The sequence below is a fragment of the Pongo abelii genome, chromosome 19, assembly GCF_028885655.2.
Source record: "Pongo abelii isolate AG06213 chromosome 19, NHGRI_mPonAbe1-v2.0_pri, whole genome shotgun sequence".
Lineage (NCBI taxonomy): Eukaryota > Metazoa > Chordata > Mammalia > Primates > Hominidae > Pongo > Pongo abelii.
In genome coordinates, this window is record NC_072004.2 from 79,413,675 (window position 1) to 79,430,906 (window position 17,232).

Here is a 17,232-nt window from a genome sequence, read left to right on the forward strand (position 1 = left end):
ATGGGGCACGGTGGGGACACATGCGGAGTGTCCTTGGCCCAGGCATGATCTCACTTACTCATCACAGCGGGTAAATACAATCAGTGCTTCCAGGTAAATAGAATCAGTGCCTCCCATTTCAAAGATGAAGAAAAGGGACTGGAGTGGGTGGCAGCCCCATGGAGACCCTGGATTCATGCCGGGGAGGGTGGCTGAACCTCCCTCCCACACCCAGTAATTAGCACACTGAGTCTCACTCAAAGCCTCCCCAGTCTGCACCTCCACCCCTACCCTGTGCTTCTGCAGATGCCCAAACAGTGTCTGAGGCCCAAAACTTCTCACAGTGGTCCCAGGAACGGCAGGGTGGAGAGGCCTCCTCCCCCAGCATTCCCCGGGCACCCTCTGGCAGGGCATATGGGCACCTGGATACCTGTCATACAAGGTCAGGTGACATGGTGACCTCTAGAGATCTGCAAAGTCCTGCAGGGCCCCCAACTCCCTGGCACAAGGCAAGCCGACTTGGGGAGGGAACCAGATCTCTGTGTGTCAGAATTCGTTTACTCTATTGTCCCTTTTTCCTGTGCTTCCTCCTTCCCTCCTGCCTCCCCACTTCCCTCCAACTCATCCATCCATCCATCCGTCCATCCATCTGTCCATCCATCCACCCACCCATCCATCCATCCATCCATCCGTCCGTCCGTCCATCCGTCCGTCCGTCCGTCCATCCATCCATCCATCCGTCTGTCCATCCATCTGTCGCGTCGTGTCTATTCACCCTCTCTCATCACGACATCCTTATTCTTCTGAGATTCAGCATGTGGTACAGGCATTGGGGAGTCTGTCACTCTGCTTGGGCAGAATTTGACTTTTGGCCTTTAACTTTTACCCAGAGAACACTTGAGGAGCAGGATGTCCAGTTTCCGGAACATTGGGCCTTCTGGTTAGTATTATTAGCCTGTGCTTCCCATTGGGCAGCCCCCAAGGCCCTCCCGGAAGCCCCCAGTTCCCATAGCAGCCTGGCCTTGCAGCTAGAACTGGGCCAGGTTAAGACAGGACTATATTTATGACAGCCAGAAATGGCTGGGATAAATACAGTATAAATATAGCCATTTCTTCTATGCCAATATTAAGTTACTGTCCTGAAGCTGGTCCAGCCAGGCCCCACCCTGACCTCAGGGGCCTGAATGGGTAGAGGGGGCACAGGGCACTCACCTTCCATGGCATCTCTATCCTCCTGAATCCAATCCAGCCAGGCTCCACCCCTACCTAAGTGGGCACGGGAGCACAAAGCACTCACCTTCCATGGCGTCGGAGATGCCGCTGTCTCCGCTGCCGCTCTGCCTCGGAGCTCCCTTCTTCCCTTGCGATGTGTCCAGGCTGCCATTGCAGTCTTTGCCATGGGCTGGGTCCCCATCTGCCTCCCCACCTTCCAGAGCTTGGGCGGCCTTGGCCTGTAGACCAGCAAGAGTGACTGGCAGGAAGTCCAGCTCTGAGCCAGAGGGATGGACTAATTGACCCTCAGAGCTTCTTCCAGAGTCCTTCAGGGTGGCAGCCCCTCTTCCTGGTCTGTGTCAAACTTAGTGCAGGTGGGGGAGGGACCAACCTCCATGGTGGTGGGGGTGACAGGGTAGGGGCCAAAGTGACTAAAGACCCTCTGCCCTGAAGACCCTTGACTCTGATGCCCTGACTAACCCTCCAATTGTTGACAGAATGAGAAACTGGTCAGCTGCTCCCTGGGGCCTCATCAGGAACTGCCCGTCCCTCAGTATGGACCCTTCCACTACCCAGAAAGCATCACAAAACCAGAAATATTTGAGCTGGAAGAATACTTCAGGTTTTGCTACTCCAGATTCCTTGTTATAGACAGGGACACTGAGGCACAGAGAAGAGAAATGCCTTTTCTACTGCTTGGATCCCTCTACCCCTCTGCCACCAGCAAAGCTCCCAGGCCAGGGCCTTCTGCTCCTTCTGCCTCAAAACCCCTACCCCCATGCCCTCCCTCACCCTCGGCCCCCCAGGGAGAAGCCAGTGGCAGCCCTGGCTGAGGGCAGGTAGAACCCTGGGTCCTCTATCTCCTTTCCCTGAGTCCAGACCTTCTCCAGCTCCTCCTGGTGCTTTTTGAACTTCTCAAGCATCTGCTGAAACTCCTCCTCTTTCTCCTTATCCTCGGCCAGGGTGGCCTCGTTCTGTTCGGCATATGCCATGGCCACCACGGCCAGGATCAGATTGATGAGGTAGAAAGAGCCCAGGAAGATGATGACCACGAAGAAGATCATGTAGGTCTTGCCAGCTGCTCGAAGGGTCTGGGAGTGGAGGGAGAGGGAGTGGAGGGGTCCCATGACATCCACCTCCTTTGACCCAGTGCCCCTTTCCATACATCCATTGCCCGGATGGGTAAGCAGAGCCCCTCCCTCACAGAGCCTGGGGAACTGATGGCCGTCATTGGCATGCTGAGCCATGCTCTGGGGAACTTCAAAATATCTGCTTGGGACTCAAATGTTTCTGGTCTCCTGGCTCAGAGGAGGACCGAAGCCAGACATCCTGATATCAGAGAGCCAGGACAGAAAATTGGTGAACATGGGTTTGGGGTCAGCTTGAATTCTAGCTTTGCCACAGTGCCTGGCACCTAGTAAGAACTCAACGAATAGTAGCTATTATTATAATTTAATCAATTTATTTATTTGTTTTTAGACGTAGTCTCGCTCTGTTGCCCAGGCTGGAGTGCAGCGGTGCGATCTCGGCTCACTGCAATCTCCATCTCCCAGGTTGAAGTGATTCTCCTTCCTCAGTCTCCTGAGTAGCTGGGATTACAGCTGTTTGCCACCAAACCTGGCTAATCTTTGTATTTTTTTTAGAGACAGGTTTCGCCATGCTGGCCAGGCTGGTCTCAAACTTCTGACCTCAAGTGATCTGCCTGCCTCGGCCTCCCATAGTGCTAGGATTATAGGCATGAGCCACTGCACCCGGCCAGTAGCTGCTATTATTTTTGTTATTGTTATCAACACCGTCAATGTTAGAAGCATCACCAGGCATCAGAAGGCAGTCACTCCAGGCTCAGCCTGCCTTCCCTGCAAACAGTAGAAGGCAAATAAAGTATGGCCAGCATTGAATTTCTTTCTTTCTTTTTTTTCAGACGGAGTCTCACTCTGTCACCCAGGCTGGAGTGCAATGGCGTGGTCTCGGCTCACTGCCACCTCCGCCTCCCGGGTTCAAGCAATTCTCCCTCCTCAGCCTCCTGAGTAGCTGGGAATATAGGCGTGTGCCACCATACCCGGCTAATTTTTGTATTTTTAGTAGAGATGGGGTTTCGCTATGTTGGCCAGGTTGGTCTCGAACTCCTGACCTCGTGATCCGCCCACCTCTGCCTCCCAAAGTGCTGGGATTTCAGGCGTGAGCCACCGCGCCCAGCAGGCAGCATTGGATTTCTAAGCTGCCCTACTGGCTATGATGAGGCCTAGGGGGTCCTGGGCTTGTGCCTGTGCTAGGTCCAGACCTTGGCTCTGAAAGCAAAGGTGTGGAAAGAATTAAAGCTGTGGCTTGGCTTGGAGCAGGTGTCCAGTTTCAGAGAGCACAAGCTCCTATAAGGGCACTGTGGAAGTCCATGAGGAGATGGCCCAGCTAGGGGGTTGGCCATCCTGTGGTAGGCCCCATCAGGCCCTGCAGAGGCTGCAGGGATGGAGGGGAGTGGCTGTAGGGTTGGGTGGCAGGCTGGGGCAGCTGTACCAGCTGGAAGAGGTTCTCCCAATAGTCCTGTGTCATGAGGCGGAAGAGAGCCAGGAAGGCCCAGCTGAAGGTGTCGTAGCTGGTGTAGCCATAATTGGGGTTCCGCCCAGTCTTGATGCACTCATAACCCTCGGGGCAGTGCCTAGGAATAGGACAGGGGGCTGGGTTTAGGGTGGGAGGAGCACTCCAGCTGGGGACAGATAGGGACCCCAAGGGAAAAAGATCCGTCAGTTCTGCCTGTGTCCCCCAAACAGAAAAGTATTCTATCCATGCCCACGGGTTTCCCTGCACTCCCATCCACCCTAGGTCCTCATCTCTAATCAGCTCCCACCTTCCAAGACCCCTGGGGCGCCTTTTCTGCATCCCTTAGCATCACTCACCCAGCATCACTGCTGTTCCCACAGAGCAGGGCATCGTTGGAGCCCTCCAGGAAGTAGAAGTTCCCTTTGGGAGTCAGAGGCCACAAAGGAGGCAAGTCACCCACATGGACACAGTGTGAGCACCTGCGCCCATTGCACACCTGTGGACAGGTCTGCGTGTACCACATAAACCAAATGGATGTTCCCTGGCTGCCTCTTCCCCGTCCTTTAAGGACAGCTCCAAGTTCCAAGGTCTCTGGGTAGGGACTCGGCAGGGAGCTCAGCTTGAGCCCTGTCAGCCCAGTGCCCAGTGTGGGCAAAAAGTCACGACGCAGCAGCGGCACAGAGACGAAATGTGTACGTGTGTGCATGGGGCTATTGTGTACCTGTGTAGGGCCCCTGAGTGAAGGGTGAGTGGGGGCTGGAATCCAGGTGCCAGGGTGAGAAGGGTTACCTTTTCCTAATTTGCAAGAAGGTGCTATGTAGACTAACAGTGGCTGTGTGAGAATGTGTGTGTTTCCGGCATGTGTGCCTGTGAAGATGCATATGTGAATAGGATGTGGGTGTGTGGGTGGGTGATGGTGACCCTGCTAGGGTGTGAGTATGTGAACACGTGGTGTGATGAAGGAGGACAGGAGGTGCACAGGTTAGGGAGTAGGAACTATAGACTCTTGCTTTGCATAGTGAGAGCTTTAGGATTTTTTTTTTTTAGACTGAGTTTCACTCTTGTTGCCCAGGCTGGAGTGCAATGGCATGATCTCGGTTCACTGCAACCTCCATCTGCCAGGTTCAAGTGATTCTCCTGCCTCAGCCTCCCGAGTAGCTGGGATTACAGGCATGCGTCACCACGCCAGGCTAATTTTTGTATTTTTGGTAGAGACGGGGTTTCACCACATTGGTCAGGCTGGTCTGGAACTCCTGACCTCAGGTGATCTGCCTGCCTCACCCTCCCAAAGTGCTGGAATTACAGGCGTGAGCCACCGCGCCCGGCACTTTAGGATTTTTAAAACAGTTTGCCATTTGTTGTTGCAGTGACCCTTTGAGGAAGGTATTGTTATCTTGATTTTATAGGTGAGGATTCGGAGGGCTGGGGAGATCAAGTGACTAGTCAGAGGGACACAGGCTGCCAAGTGCTGGCTTTAAGCTCAGGTCCTCGCCATATTATTTGTCTCATAAGAAGGGGAGACAGGGCGGGGAGCGGTGGCTCACGCCTGTAATCCCAGCACTTTAGGAGGCCGAGGTGGGAGGATCACATGAGGTCGGGAGTTCGAGACCAGCCTGGCCAACATGATGTAACCCTATCTTTACTAAAAATACAAAAATTAATTGGGCCTGGTGGCACATGCCTGTAATCCTAGCTACTCAGGAGGCTGAGGCAGGAGAATTGCTTGAAGCCGGGAGGCGGAGGTTGCAGTGAGCCGAGATGGCACCTTTGCACTCCAGCCTGGGTGACAGAGTGAGACTCCATCTCAAAAAAAAAAAAAAAAAAAGAAAAGAAAAAGTGGAGGCAGAGGCTACCCTAGGGACTGGGACAGGATTCCCCTTGCCCGTCACCGTCCATTCTTACCTTCATCACTGATGTAGGCATCCCAATCAAAGGTATCGTTGGTGGCCCAGCTTGCATGGCTGTTCCACGCGTTGTTGGCATACCATGAGTCATTGCCGTACCACATCTCATTGCCGTACCATGTGTCATTGCCATACCACGTGTCATTGCTGTACCACGTGGTGTTGGTGTCATTGAACGGCGGGGGCCAGCGCACACACTTCTGCCTCAGGTTTCCCATGAAGAGCTGCAATCCCACCAGCGCAAAGACGCTCAGGCAGAAGACAGTGAGGATCATCACATCCGACAGCTTTTTCACCGACTGGATCAGGGCCCCCACGATCGTCTTCAGCCCTGACCACAGAGAGGGCAAGGATATTGGCAGGGGGCAGGGCAGGGCGATAACAGAGCTCCCCCGGCCCCCATCACCAAGCTTTTTCCTACTCCATCTTCAAGGCTTGACTTACTGAGCACCACTACTTCCCCGAAGCCTTCTGAAATTAACCCCACCCTTCTCTGATCACGTCCTCAATCTGGAGCCTTCAAATGGCCACAGACGTTCAGCCACTAAGAGAATGAACTATAAAGACCTGATGGGCTGTTGCCTGACCTATAGAGCAAACAAAGGCATACAGCAGAGCTTAATACATGTCACTAGGTTAGCGCTGTCAAAGTGTGTTCAATAGAACGCTAATCTCCCATGCTGTGCCCTTAAAAAGGGGGCGTTGATAATGTTTGGGAAAAGCTGCGTTCTAGATTCTGCTCTTGGAGAGTCATTATGTAGTTGATCCTATCAAAGGCTCTGAAAAGTCCTGCAGAAATAAACAAAAACTTTATTTGTATTTATTTATTTAGAGACAGAGTCTTATTCTGTCACCCAGGCTGGAATGCAGTGGCGTGATCTCGGCTCACTGCAACCTCTGCCTCCTGGGTTCAAGTGATTCTCCTGCCTCAGCCTCCCAAGTAGCTGGGATTACAGGTGCGTGCCACCACACCCAGCTCATTTTTTTGGTACTTTTAGTAGGGATGAGGTTTCGCTTGTTGGACAGGTTGGTCTTGAACTCCTGGCCTCAAGTAATCAGCCTGCCTTGGCCTCCCAAAATGCTGGGATTACAGGCATGAGCCACCTCACCTGGCCTATTAAACAAAAACTTTAATCCCACGTATCCTTAACATATTTGACCACAGAACCCTTTTCCTTAAAATGCCTAGTAGCACCCGAGGAACGGCAGAAGCTCTAGACTGACCTTGAAACATCATTATATTCTTTAGACAGACAAAGGCATAAACGATGCTGAAAGAATCCCAGGGGCAGATTCCCATCACCTATGGAAGAGCCATAACTTCTTCCTCGGGCCTAATCATAGTACCTCTTGCGTTAATATGACTTCATTTCCTTTTCTTATCCTGATATGGAAAACAAATGCTCGGCAGCCTCCTTATAAAAGCCCTCCTGCGCCCCAAGGATGCTGGCAGCTGGCACAGAGGAAAGGCAACGCCGTCTTGGCTCAGTGGCCAATGTACAGTGTGGAATTTGGGAAGTGCTTCCTCTCCTGGGTCTCACACCTTCCTCGGCTGCAGTCACAGGGCTTTAGACTAGAAGAGAGCTCAGGTACTTTCTTTCTTTCTTTTCTTTTCTTTTGAGATAGAGTCTTGCTCCATCACCCAGGCTAGAGTGCGGTGGTGTGATCTTGGCTCACTGCAACCTCTGCCTCCTCGATTCAAGTGATTCTCCTGCCTCAGCCTCCCAGGTAGCTGGGATTACAGGCACGTGCCACCACGCCCAGCTAATTTTTGTATTTTGAATAGAGACGGGGTTTCACCACGTTGGCCAGGCTGGTCTCAAAGTCCTGACCCCAAGTGATTCACCCGTCTCGGCCTCTCAAAGTGCTGGGATTACAGGCGTGGGCCACCACACCTGGCCTCAGGTACTTTCTCATATTAGGATTTAACAATTTCCCCTCTTCCCAGAGCCTGATCTCTATCCTTTTTCTTTCTCTCCTTTACTGGGAGAGAATCTCCAGTTTCTCCACATGCTCTTTTGCAGGTCTGAATGATCAGATTCTATTGATTTCATGCTTCTTGATTCATTACTTTGGAATTGCTCTGAGCTTATTGCTCAGCAGGTGCCTGGTGTGTTCCTAATTGAGCTCTCAGGGCTTGGACTTTACCTCATGGAGCCTTTTTGTGTCTCTCTCTGCTCTGCTCGGTCTGCTTATTTTATTGAGCACACACATATATATCACAAACCATGAGCCAGGGGCTGTGAGGGCCTTACAGATATTAAGGCATTTAATCCTTACAACAATCCAAGGAGTGGTACTATGAGTCTCCATATGCTACAGATAAGGAAACTGAGACATGGACAGGGCGAGGCACTTGCCCAAAGTTAAAGTTAGGAAGTGGTAGAGGTGAGAATTGAACCCAAGCAGCCAGGCTCCAGAATCTGTGCTTTTTTTTTTTTGAGACAGTCTTGTTCTTTTTCCCAGGCTGGAGTGCAGTGGCAAAATTACAGCTCATAGCAGCCTTGATCTCCTGGGCTCAAACTATCCTCCTGCCTCAGCCTCCCAAGTAGCTGGGACTATAGGAGAGCATAACCAGGCCCAGCTAATTTATTTATTTATTTTTTTGAGATGGAATCTCACTGTGTTGCCCAGGCTGGAGTGCAGTGGCATGATCTCGGCTGACTGCCACCTGTTTCCCAGGTTCAAGTGATTCTCCTGCCTCAACCTCCTGAGTAGATGGGACTACAGGTGCACACCACCATGCCAGGCTAATTTTTGTATTTTTAGTAGAGACAGGGTTTTGCCTTGTTGGCCAGGTTGGTCTCAAACTCCTGACCTTAGTTGATCCACTCGCCTTGGCCTCCCAAGGTGCTGGGACTATAGGCGTGAGCTACCATGCCCAGCTGAGTCTGTGCTCTTAACCAACTTGCCATGCTGCCTCTCAAATGCCCATCCTTCCACGTAGGACCCCATCTGCCTTCTGGTCACGTGGGCCCCTCTGTGTCCAGGCTTTGCTGTGAGTTCTACAAAAACACCAGCCTGGGAGTGTTGTGACACTGAGTCAGGTTCCAGGCCTGCGCATGGTACGGGGGTCTCTCAGCTCAGGCAGAGGGTCCCTGCACCTCCCCAGTACCTGGGATGACCGTGATGGTTTTGAGGGCCCGCAGCACCCGGAAGGTCCTCAGGGCTGAGATGTTGCCCAAGTCCACAAACTCTGTCAAGTACCTGGGTAGGGGGTGGAGGGGGGTAGGGGCTGTCAGAGCCTGGGGTGGGTAGTAGGACAGAAATCAGGGCTTCTCCAGGCCTGGGATGAGGATTCCCAAGAAATTGGGGGTACCACAGGGTCTGGGGGGCAGGCAGACACCCCCAAAGCTCCTCTGGGAGCCCAAGGGTTGGGAAGGACAGTGCAGGAGCTCTGGGGGAGTGGGGATGACAAAGATAGCCCGGCTCGCCCAGCAGGTGAGGACCCATGGGTCTGTGGGTCAGGGCTGCCTCATGTGATTATCAGGAGTCCATCAGGAGAGTGCTGAGCCAGACCCTGAGAATGGCAGCTTCTAGAATTGTGCAGCTCCCTATCTGCACAACTGACCGATGTCCCCTGCAGCCCTCAGCCCAGGCAGCTGCCCTCTTTAAGGCCTGGCCCCCTCCCCTCACCCACTGCAGCCTCAGGATGTCCTGGGGCCCCTGCTCACGCCATCATGATGACACTGAAGTCCAGCCAGTTCCAGGGGTCCCGGAGGAATGTGAAGTTGTCGACACAGAAGCCTCGGGCCAGTATCTTGATGAGGGACTCAAAGGTGTAGATCCCTGTGAAGGTGTACCTGGGGGGGAGAGGGCCGGCCGGGGCAGGCATGTCACCTGGGCAGGCGTGAGTGTGGCAACGACAGACCCCTAGAACGGAGGGACACAGAAATGAAATATGCCACTCAGGCGGCTAAGGACACTAGCGAGTGACAGCGTGGCCACCCCAGGGGCTCAAGGTGTGGATGAGGGTCACAATGACAGTGTGTCTCCCTGAAAGACAAGAGCAGCGCCACACAGAGGTGCAGACACCTGAGACGGGCTGTGTCCCAGTGCTGGGGAGCTCAGGGAGCGGGGAGACTTACTCCACATTCTTGGACCAGGGAGGCGGGTCACTCATGGTCATGAATACGCAGTTGGTCAAGATGGTGATCATGATGAACATGCTGAACAGCGTGGGGCAGGGTCAAGGAAAGTGAGGAAGCAGCTAGGACGGGAGGTGACAGAGGGTCTCCTGGGCCAGAGCACCCCATCTCGCCCATCCCTAACCCCTCCCACCTCTCCCGTCTTGGGCAGGATATGCGTGGATGAGCACCTTGATGGCCCCGCGCCTGACCACACTGAAGGGGCTCAGCAGGTAGAGAGCAGGTGTGGCAGAGAAGCGGAAGATGGCCTTGCCCTTGTTGAGTACGATGAAGGTCTAAGGTGGGGAGAGAGGCTGTGAGACCCGGGGACAGACAGACAGGCAGACCGATGGATGGATGGCAGACAGACAGAGGGAGCCTTCCCAGGCCCAGACCTTCTTATTGCTGTAGTAGGGATCCAGGTCCTCCAGGGGGATGCCGATGACCTCCGGCGGGGGGTCTCCGTAGATCATGGGTAGGTTCTTGCCAGCCTCCAAGTCACTTCGTGGCTTCCGTTCGGGCTCCTCGATCTCCATCTGCTTGTTCCGCTGCAGCCGGGCCTCCTCCTCCACCACCCGCTGTTCTATGGCTGCCAGTGACTCCCGGGTGAAGGGGCGCAAGCACTCAGGGCCCAGAGGCACCAGGGTGCACAGAGATGGTCTGGCCATCCTCGCATCCTGGGCTCAGAGACCAGAAGGGTGGTGGGTGGCCTGGGGACCTGCAGTGCGCAGCCCCGGGGTGCTGGGCGGCCGCCCCTCCCTGGGCGGGCCGTCCACTCCTCGCCTCCTGCTTGCCCAGTGGCCGAGCCGGGGAGGTGGGCGTGCAGGCTCTATCGGGACTGGGAGATGTGCCTGCAAGGTGCTGCTGCTGCACAGGTGCTGGGCACAGAGCATCACCCCTGGCCTCACACCACACTTTCCCCAGCAGTGGCAGGGGCCGCCCCCAGGAACAACAGCAAACCAACCAGATTCTTTGTGGCCTTGGGACTTGGGGCCAACACCCCAGTGCCTTCGACTGCCTCCTGGGTCCAAGCTCCGGGAACTGTGTGGCTTCAGCCTAATGGAACAGAGAGAGAACCACAGCTGGCTGTGCTCAGGCGACCTCTGGATAGGCCAGGATGAGGGGCCTGGTTGGGGGGTTAGACCAAAGTGGGACTGGCACAGGGACTTCACCCTGAGAGCCGACGTGGATCCTGATATTGGCCACCTGGAGATGTAGGTGGAGACCATGAAGGTGGCAGCCAGGCTCTGTGCAAAAAGGTTGCTGTGATTGATTAGTGATGTCTGCCAGGGGCGCAAGGAGGAAGACCGTGGTGCCTCTGCCTGTGTTTGCCATCCCTGGCCTGGAGGGAAGGGAAAAGGAAGATGGGGGTGGGTGTGGATTCCTCTGTCCTGACCTTTGGCGTACTTGGTGTTGGGCTGGGAGAGGGAAGAAGGAAGGGCTCTGGGCCCGGCAGGGGTCTCCCAGCAGTTCCCTCCCACAGCCCTGGGGGCCCTAGCCCACTGGGCAGGCAAGGTGAACTGGGAGAGGAACATTGCATCTGGAGAGCTGCAGGTGCTAACGTGGAAGAGAAGACGTATAGGGAAGGTCACAGGGACAAGGAGATGGACAACTCCAATGGTGGGGGCAGGGCTAGAGCTCCTGGGGACTGCTTTTGGCTGGTGGTCCCAGCACAAGCTGGATTGGGGGAAGGGGCACCCACCAGGAGCCTTTGATGCCTGTGAGCATTGTGTGGTCTGGGCCCCACCTGGCCCCTTTCCCCTTCTGCCCAGCCCTCCAGAGCCTATTCCCTGTGGAAGGGAAGGGGGATCACTTATTGCAAATGGCCCTGGGGGAATGAGCACATCAGCAGGCAGTTGCAGAGAGACCCCTGCAGCCCAGCCGCACGCAGCCACTGCGAGACCCACGTGGACAGACCTGGAGCCACCCCTGAACCACAGAGACCTGGACAGACCACTAGAGACCCCCAAAGCCACACCTGAGGGTGGCCCTCTCCCAGTGGGCCTTGACCCCTGCAGAAGCCCCCGCCCTGGTCAGCACGGGCACTTCTCAGGCTTGCTCAACAGGTGGGGAGGGTGGCCAGGGAGAGGCCAGAGCCATTGGGCAGAGCTGGCCACGCCCTCGTGCCTGGCTCCCCAGCTGCTCCCTACAGCATCCAGGGAGTCGTGTTTCCACGGGGATGACTCTGCTTATTCTTGCCAACCCTGCCCTCAGCTGCTCATTGGCCCCTATCGTGAGCGTGGGCGTGCACGAGCACACACACTTGCACACACAGGCACGTGCACGCACACCCGGTCTGGAGCCACCCCTCTTGCAGACCTTCCCAGTTGCATCTCACAGCTCTGTCATATACCTTGCCACCTTCCTCCCCATCACCCACTTCACGTACACCCCCACATGCTGCTTGTCACTACACAGAAGGCGCCAACCAGCCAGATGGCCTTGAAGAGACCCCAGGGCTGCTGTGCACCCACCCAGTCTGCAGTCCCTGCTGCGATGATCCTCCTGTCCTGATACTGCTCACTCTCTTCATTACAGGAGCCCAAGTAGGGCCACAAAAGCCCACAGACACATAGTCTGGCTCCCAACCCCAGCACTCGAGGAAATGACTCTCACCTGAGTCACCAGAGCTCCCCAGGGGACAGATCCAGTGTTTTCTTCCCCGCTGGCCCTCCTGAGCTTCCCACACCGCACACCGCCTTTCTTCTTGAGAGCAGGACATCACCTGCGCGTCCGGCCACTCTCCCCAGCTCTGCTCTGGGTCCTGCCCCTTCCCTGCCCCTGGAAGATGCTTCTTCTCTGGGGCCTGTTCTGCAGCCTGTTTTCTTTGCACAGCGCACACCTCTCCCTTCAAAATGTTCACTTCCTCCTAATTTCCTCTTCTCCTACCCCTCCATTACCCCTGAGGTCTGGCTGTTTTGTAATGTGAGGGGAAGAATGTCCTCACTGGTTCCACTTGTTGAAGCTGAGTTTGGTTGGTGGCTGCCCGAAGCATCTTGGTGGTAGATCTGGCCGGTTCCACACCCTACTGATGCTCCCTCTCCAGTGTCACTGCCCTCTCCACCCTCCACCCCTCACCTGTTCTGTTCAAATAACCTCCCCGAGTGGTGACATGCTCCTGTAGTCCCAGCTACGGAGGCAGGAGGATCCCTTAAGCTTAGGAGTTCGAGGCTGCAGTGAGCCACGATGGTGCCACTGTCCTCCAGCCTGGGTGACAGAGTGAGACCCTGTCTCAAAAACCAACCAAAAAAATACCTCCCACCAGGCTCTCCCCCAGACTGCCATAAATACTTGTAAAATCACAAATTTCATCCACTACTTAAATCTTCAATGGCTTCCCACTGCTTAGGAGTACCTCCTAAGCCCTACCCACGGCTCCCAAGGCCCTCCATGATCAGATCCCTACCTCATTGCCTACCCTTCCCGCATCCTCTGGCCATGCTACCTCCATTTTCACAAATGGGCCAAGCTGTTTTCCACCCGCCTGCCCTAACCCCCATGTCTTTGCTTGTGGTTTGCTATCCTCCCAGAGCACCCATCTTCTTTGTCTCCCTGGAGAGCTTCCATTCATCTTTCTAGACTCAACCCACACAAGAACCACCTCCTCCAGGAAGCCCTCCCTGGGTACCCTGGCTGGGTGGAACTCGCCCCTTTTTTGTGTCACCAGCTCAATAAAAGTTTATCAAATGAATAAGTGAGTGAATTACAGGGACACTCCACCTTAGCTCTTTTCTCCTTTAAGCATACCCTAAATCTAAATAATAACCAGAAACCATATCTCCTCTGAAATCACCACTTCAAACTCTCCCCTTGCCCCTGCCACCTTCTCAGCTCCTAGCTCAGGGGCCTGGTTGCTATAATCTTTGGGCACCTTCAGTTCTTTGGCCCTGCACTTTCTCCCTTTCCATCAGACCGCTTCTGACTTCATGTCTCTCCTCATCTAGGCTTACTTAGAAGATCATCATTCTGGTCCCTCCTCCACAGCTCCCAGGGAGAGATCCCAGAAGGAGGGATCTCTCTCCTTCTATCACACTGTCCTGGGGAACCCCTAACCTGCATGTCCCCAGCTCTGCTTTTCCAAAGTCAGCCCCCGAGCTGGAGAAATGTGGCTGGGGAAATGGTATGACTAGGCTGAGCTCACCTTAAATTCATGGTCACATACTCTGGGTTTGTCCTCAATCCTGCCAGCCCTGTAGTGTGGATTTTTCTGGTAGGCTCACTTTTCCACTTTTTGAAAACAACTATTTCAGACCTCCTCAGGTCGTTCCTCAGACCTCCGCACTCCTCCCCATGAGCCTCCCAGCTGATGGTCTTCCATAAGGAAGGAAGAAGCACCACACACACACTGTCAAATCCACAGAACCATCTCCCCATCCCACCCCGTCTTCCTCTATCCTGTTAGAATAATAATAATAAGCAAGGGTCAGGCTTTCCTGGGGCTCAGGACCCCAGCCCCTCTTGCTTCTCAAAGACCTCTCCAGGTGTCCTCTCCCTACTGCCCATCCACCTCTCCCCATCTGTGAACAGACTCTAGTGTCCCCCACTTTAAAAACAATGGCAGTGGTGACAAAACTATTCTCCTGGCCCCACACCTCCCTGCATCTATTGCCCTACTTTTCTTTCCTCTTCACAGTAAAACTTCTTGGAAAGTGTCTACACCAGCTGTCTTGACTTCCTTACCTTTCATTCTCTCTCCAATCCATTCCAACCTGGCTTCCCTTTCCCCCTCAACTGAAACTACTTTTGTCAAGTCACTAACACCCTCCCTGCTGCCAAGTCCAGTGAACACGCTTCTGTCCTCAGCTCCCAGAGCCTCTCAGAAGCATGCAGCCCAGTTAGCCACAGCCCCTTTCTGGAAGCACCTGATTCTCGCAGCCTCCATGGAAGCTGCTCGCTGTTTCCCTTCCGCATCCCTGGCTGCTCCGTATCACTTTCCTCTGCTTGTCCTGATTTCTCTCCCCAATCTCTAAGGTTTTTCAGGGTTCGAGCTGGTTCAGGGTGGCATCATTCCTATGACTATAAATAATGTCGTGGGGCCAGGCACGGTGGCTCACACCTGTAATCCCAGCGCTTTGGAAGGCCAAGGTGGGAGGGTCATTTGAGCCTAGGAATTGGAGACCAGTCTGGGCAACATAGTGAGACCCTGTCTCCACAAAAAACAAAATAATTAGCTGGGTGTGGTGGTGTGTGCCTATAGTCCCAGCTATTCGGGAGGCTGAGGCAGGAGGATCACTTGAACCCACGGAAGTGGAGTCTGCAGTGAGCTGTGATTGCGCTACTGCACTCCAGCCTCGGTGATAGAGCAAGACCGTGTCTCTAAAAATCAATAAATACAATAAAATAATAAATTAACTATAAAATAGTAAGTTCATGAATAAAATAATAGTAATGTCATGGGAATATGATAAACGTTTCCCTTGAAGTCCAGGCTGGTATATTCAACTGCCCCCGGACGGCTCCACCGGGATGGCTCACACCCTCCCAACTGCAATCAGACGTTTACATTTTCCACTGTTCCACCCTTCAACCCAGGAAATGGCATCACTGCTGTTGGCGGCTCAAATCAAAAATTAAGGTGTCTCCCTGAATTTGCCTTTTCCTTCACCTTCCACGCCCAGCCTGTCCAAAGTTCTATTAATATCATCTCCAACATACTCCTATACTCGACATTTTTTCATCTCCCTGGGTCCATACCACAATAGTCTCTTACAATAGCCTGTTTCCTGCTATCTGCTTTTGCGCACACGCCCTCCGAATCAGTCCCCTAAAATAGCTATTGATCTTTTAAAAACAAAAACTAGTCATGCTGTTTCTCCTTTTAAAATTCTCCAGGCTGGGCACGGTGGCTCATGCCTGTAATCTCAGCACTTTGGGAGGCCGAGGCAGGTGGATCACCTGAGGTCAGGAGTTCAAGACCTACCTGACCAACACAGTGAAACCCCGTGTCTACTAAAAATACAAAAATTAGCTGGGCGTGGTGGCGGGCATCTGTAATCCCAGCTACTCAGGAGGCTAAGGCAGGAGAATCGCTTGAACCTGGGAGGCGGAGGTTGCAGTGAGCCAAGATCACACGACGGCATTCCAGCCTGGGTAACAGAGTGAGACTCCGTCTCAAAAAACAAAACAAAATAAAATAAAATATAAAAAATAAAATAAAATTCTCCAGTAATTTCTCATTGCATTTAGAGTAAACCTAACCTTACCATAGTGGCCTCTCTGGCCTGGTGATCGAACCTTTCACCTTTGTCTCCTGATCTGCTCCCTCGTCTCTCTACTCCAGTCCTACTGGCCTCCTTCCAGCTCCTTGACCACTGCGCTGGCTCCTGCTCTTGGCCTCCACCCAGCTCCTGTTCCCCCTAGGTCCCTCTTCCCTCTCCCCTTTCACGTGGTTTTTCCTTCTCATCCCTCTGTGCTAAGCTCAAACGACCCCTCTTCCAAGGGGCCTTTACTCCCCCTCACAGGCCCCTGTATTTTCCTTGACATCATGTATCATAATTTGTTAATCACTTGCTTATTTGCCTTATGTATTTTTCTGTCACCCTCACTAGGCTGAAACGCCAAGAGAGCAGCGACTGTATCTGTCTTGGTTTCCCTGGCCAGTCCCAACACTGTGCACACAGTAGGCACTTAATAAGCATCTGTTGAATGAATGAGCGAATGGGGCCTTGGATACAGACCTTTCCAGGGATACAATGGATTCTGATATGTTTCATTGATTCATTCATTCATCCACCCATTTATTCATTCTGTTTGTGGGCTGGAAGCTGAGCTGGCCATGAGTAGGACAGAAAGCTGCCACATCTGACAGTCCTGGGGGAGGTGGACGTGGCACACAGCAGCCGAGACACAAGGAGAAGGCGAGGCCTGCCCTCAAGAGGGGAGTTGACTGTGTTTTGGGAGTTTGAGTGGATGAGGGTTACTTCCAAGTAGGGGGAGGAAACATGTGGCTTTTCAGTTGGGCCTTGAAGGATGAGTGAGTTAGGAACACAGGGAAATGGAGGGGAAGGACATCCCAGGTGGCGAGAATAGCCAGAGCAAAGACAGAGGCAGGACGCAGGGAACTCACTCATGTGTAGCATAGAAGCTGTTTAGGGGCTTGGGGGCAGGGAAGATGGCAGCTGGGCCAGGGCTTGCTGAAGGCCTGAGGGTCTGGACTTCAACCTGCAGCCTCGGAGAGCCCCTCATAGGGCAGGTGGGCTAGGGTGGCGCTATCACTGGCAGCATGTGTGGTCCACTGGCCCACAATTTCCGTGTGTCTAGAATAGAGAGCATGAGCTGTGTTGTTTCAACAGGCAGCAGTGGAAGAATGGAAGGACGTCTGGGATGTACGAACCGTGACTTCCTGGCAGGGACAAAGCACCAACAAAGCTCCCAGAGATAAGGCAGGTGATGGGCTGGCCATCTCCATGTGGCTCCCTAGGCCACAGGCAGGAGTAATGGGGGCCAAGATGATGGCTTCCGCTCTCCTTCCACTC

General features: G+C 53.8%; 1 protein-coding gene across 2 annotated transcripts in view; it reads right to left on the reverse strand.

The window, feature by feature from the left end:
* The window catches only part of SCN4A (sodium voltage-gated channel alpha subunit 4), a 51,856-nt gene that overhangs the window by 24,008 nt on the left and 10,616 nt on the right, over positions 1-17,232 (reverse strand). Inside the window, exons 2-11 of one of the 2 annotated variants that reach the window (XM_024234933.3) lie at positions 10,153-10,813; positions 9,935-10,053; positions 9,719-9,808; positions 9,305-9,433; positions 8,746-8,837; positions 5,629-5,961; positions 4,083-4,146; positions 3,703-3,844; positions 2,073-2,282; positions 1,277-1,430 (exon numbers count right to left, since the gene is read on the reverse strand). In XM_024234933.3, the coding sequence (XP_024090701.3) occupies positions 1,277-1,430; positions 2,073-2,282; positions 3,703-3,844; positions 4,083-4,146; positions 5,629-5,961; positions 8,746-8,837; positions 9,305-9,433; positions 9,719-9,808; positions 9,935-10,053; positions 10,153-10,425 (1,606 nt within the window). In that variant the 5' untranslated portion in view covers positions 10,426-10,813. Of the gene's footprint in view, positions 1-1,276; positions 1,431-2,072; positions 2,283-3,702; positions 3,845-4,082; positions 4,147-5,628; positions 5,962-8,745; positions 8,838-9,304; positions 9,434-9,718; positions 9,893-9,934; positions 10,054-10,152; positions 10,814-17,232 lie in introns of those variants that run through there. The other variant, XM_063718250.1, reaches the window with a different exon arrangement.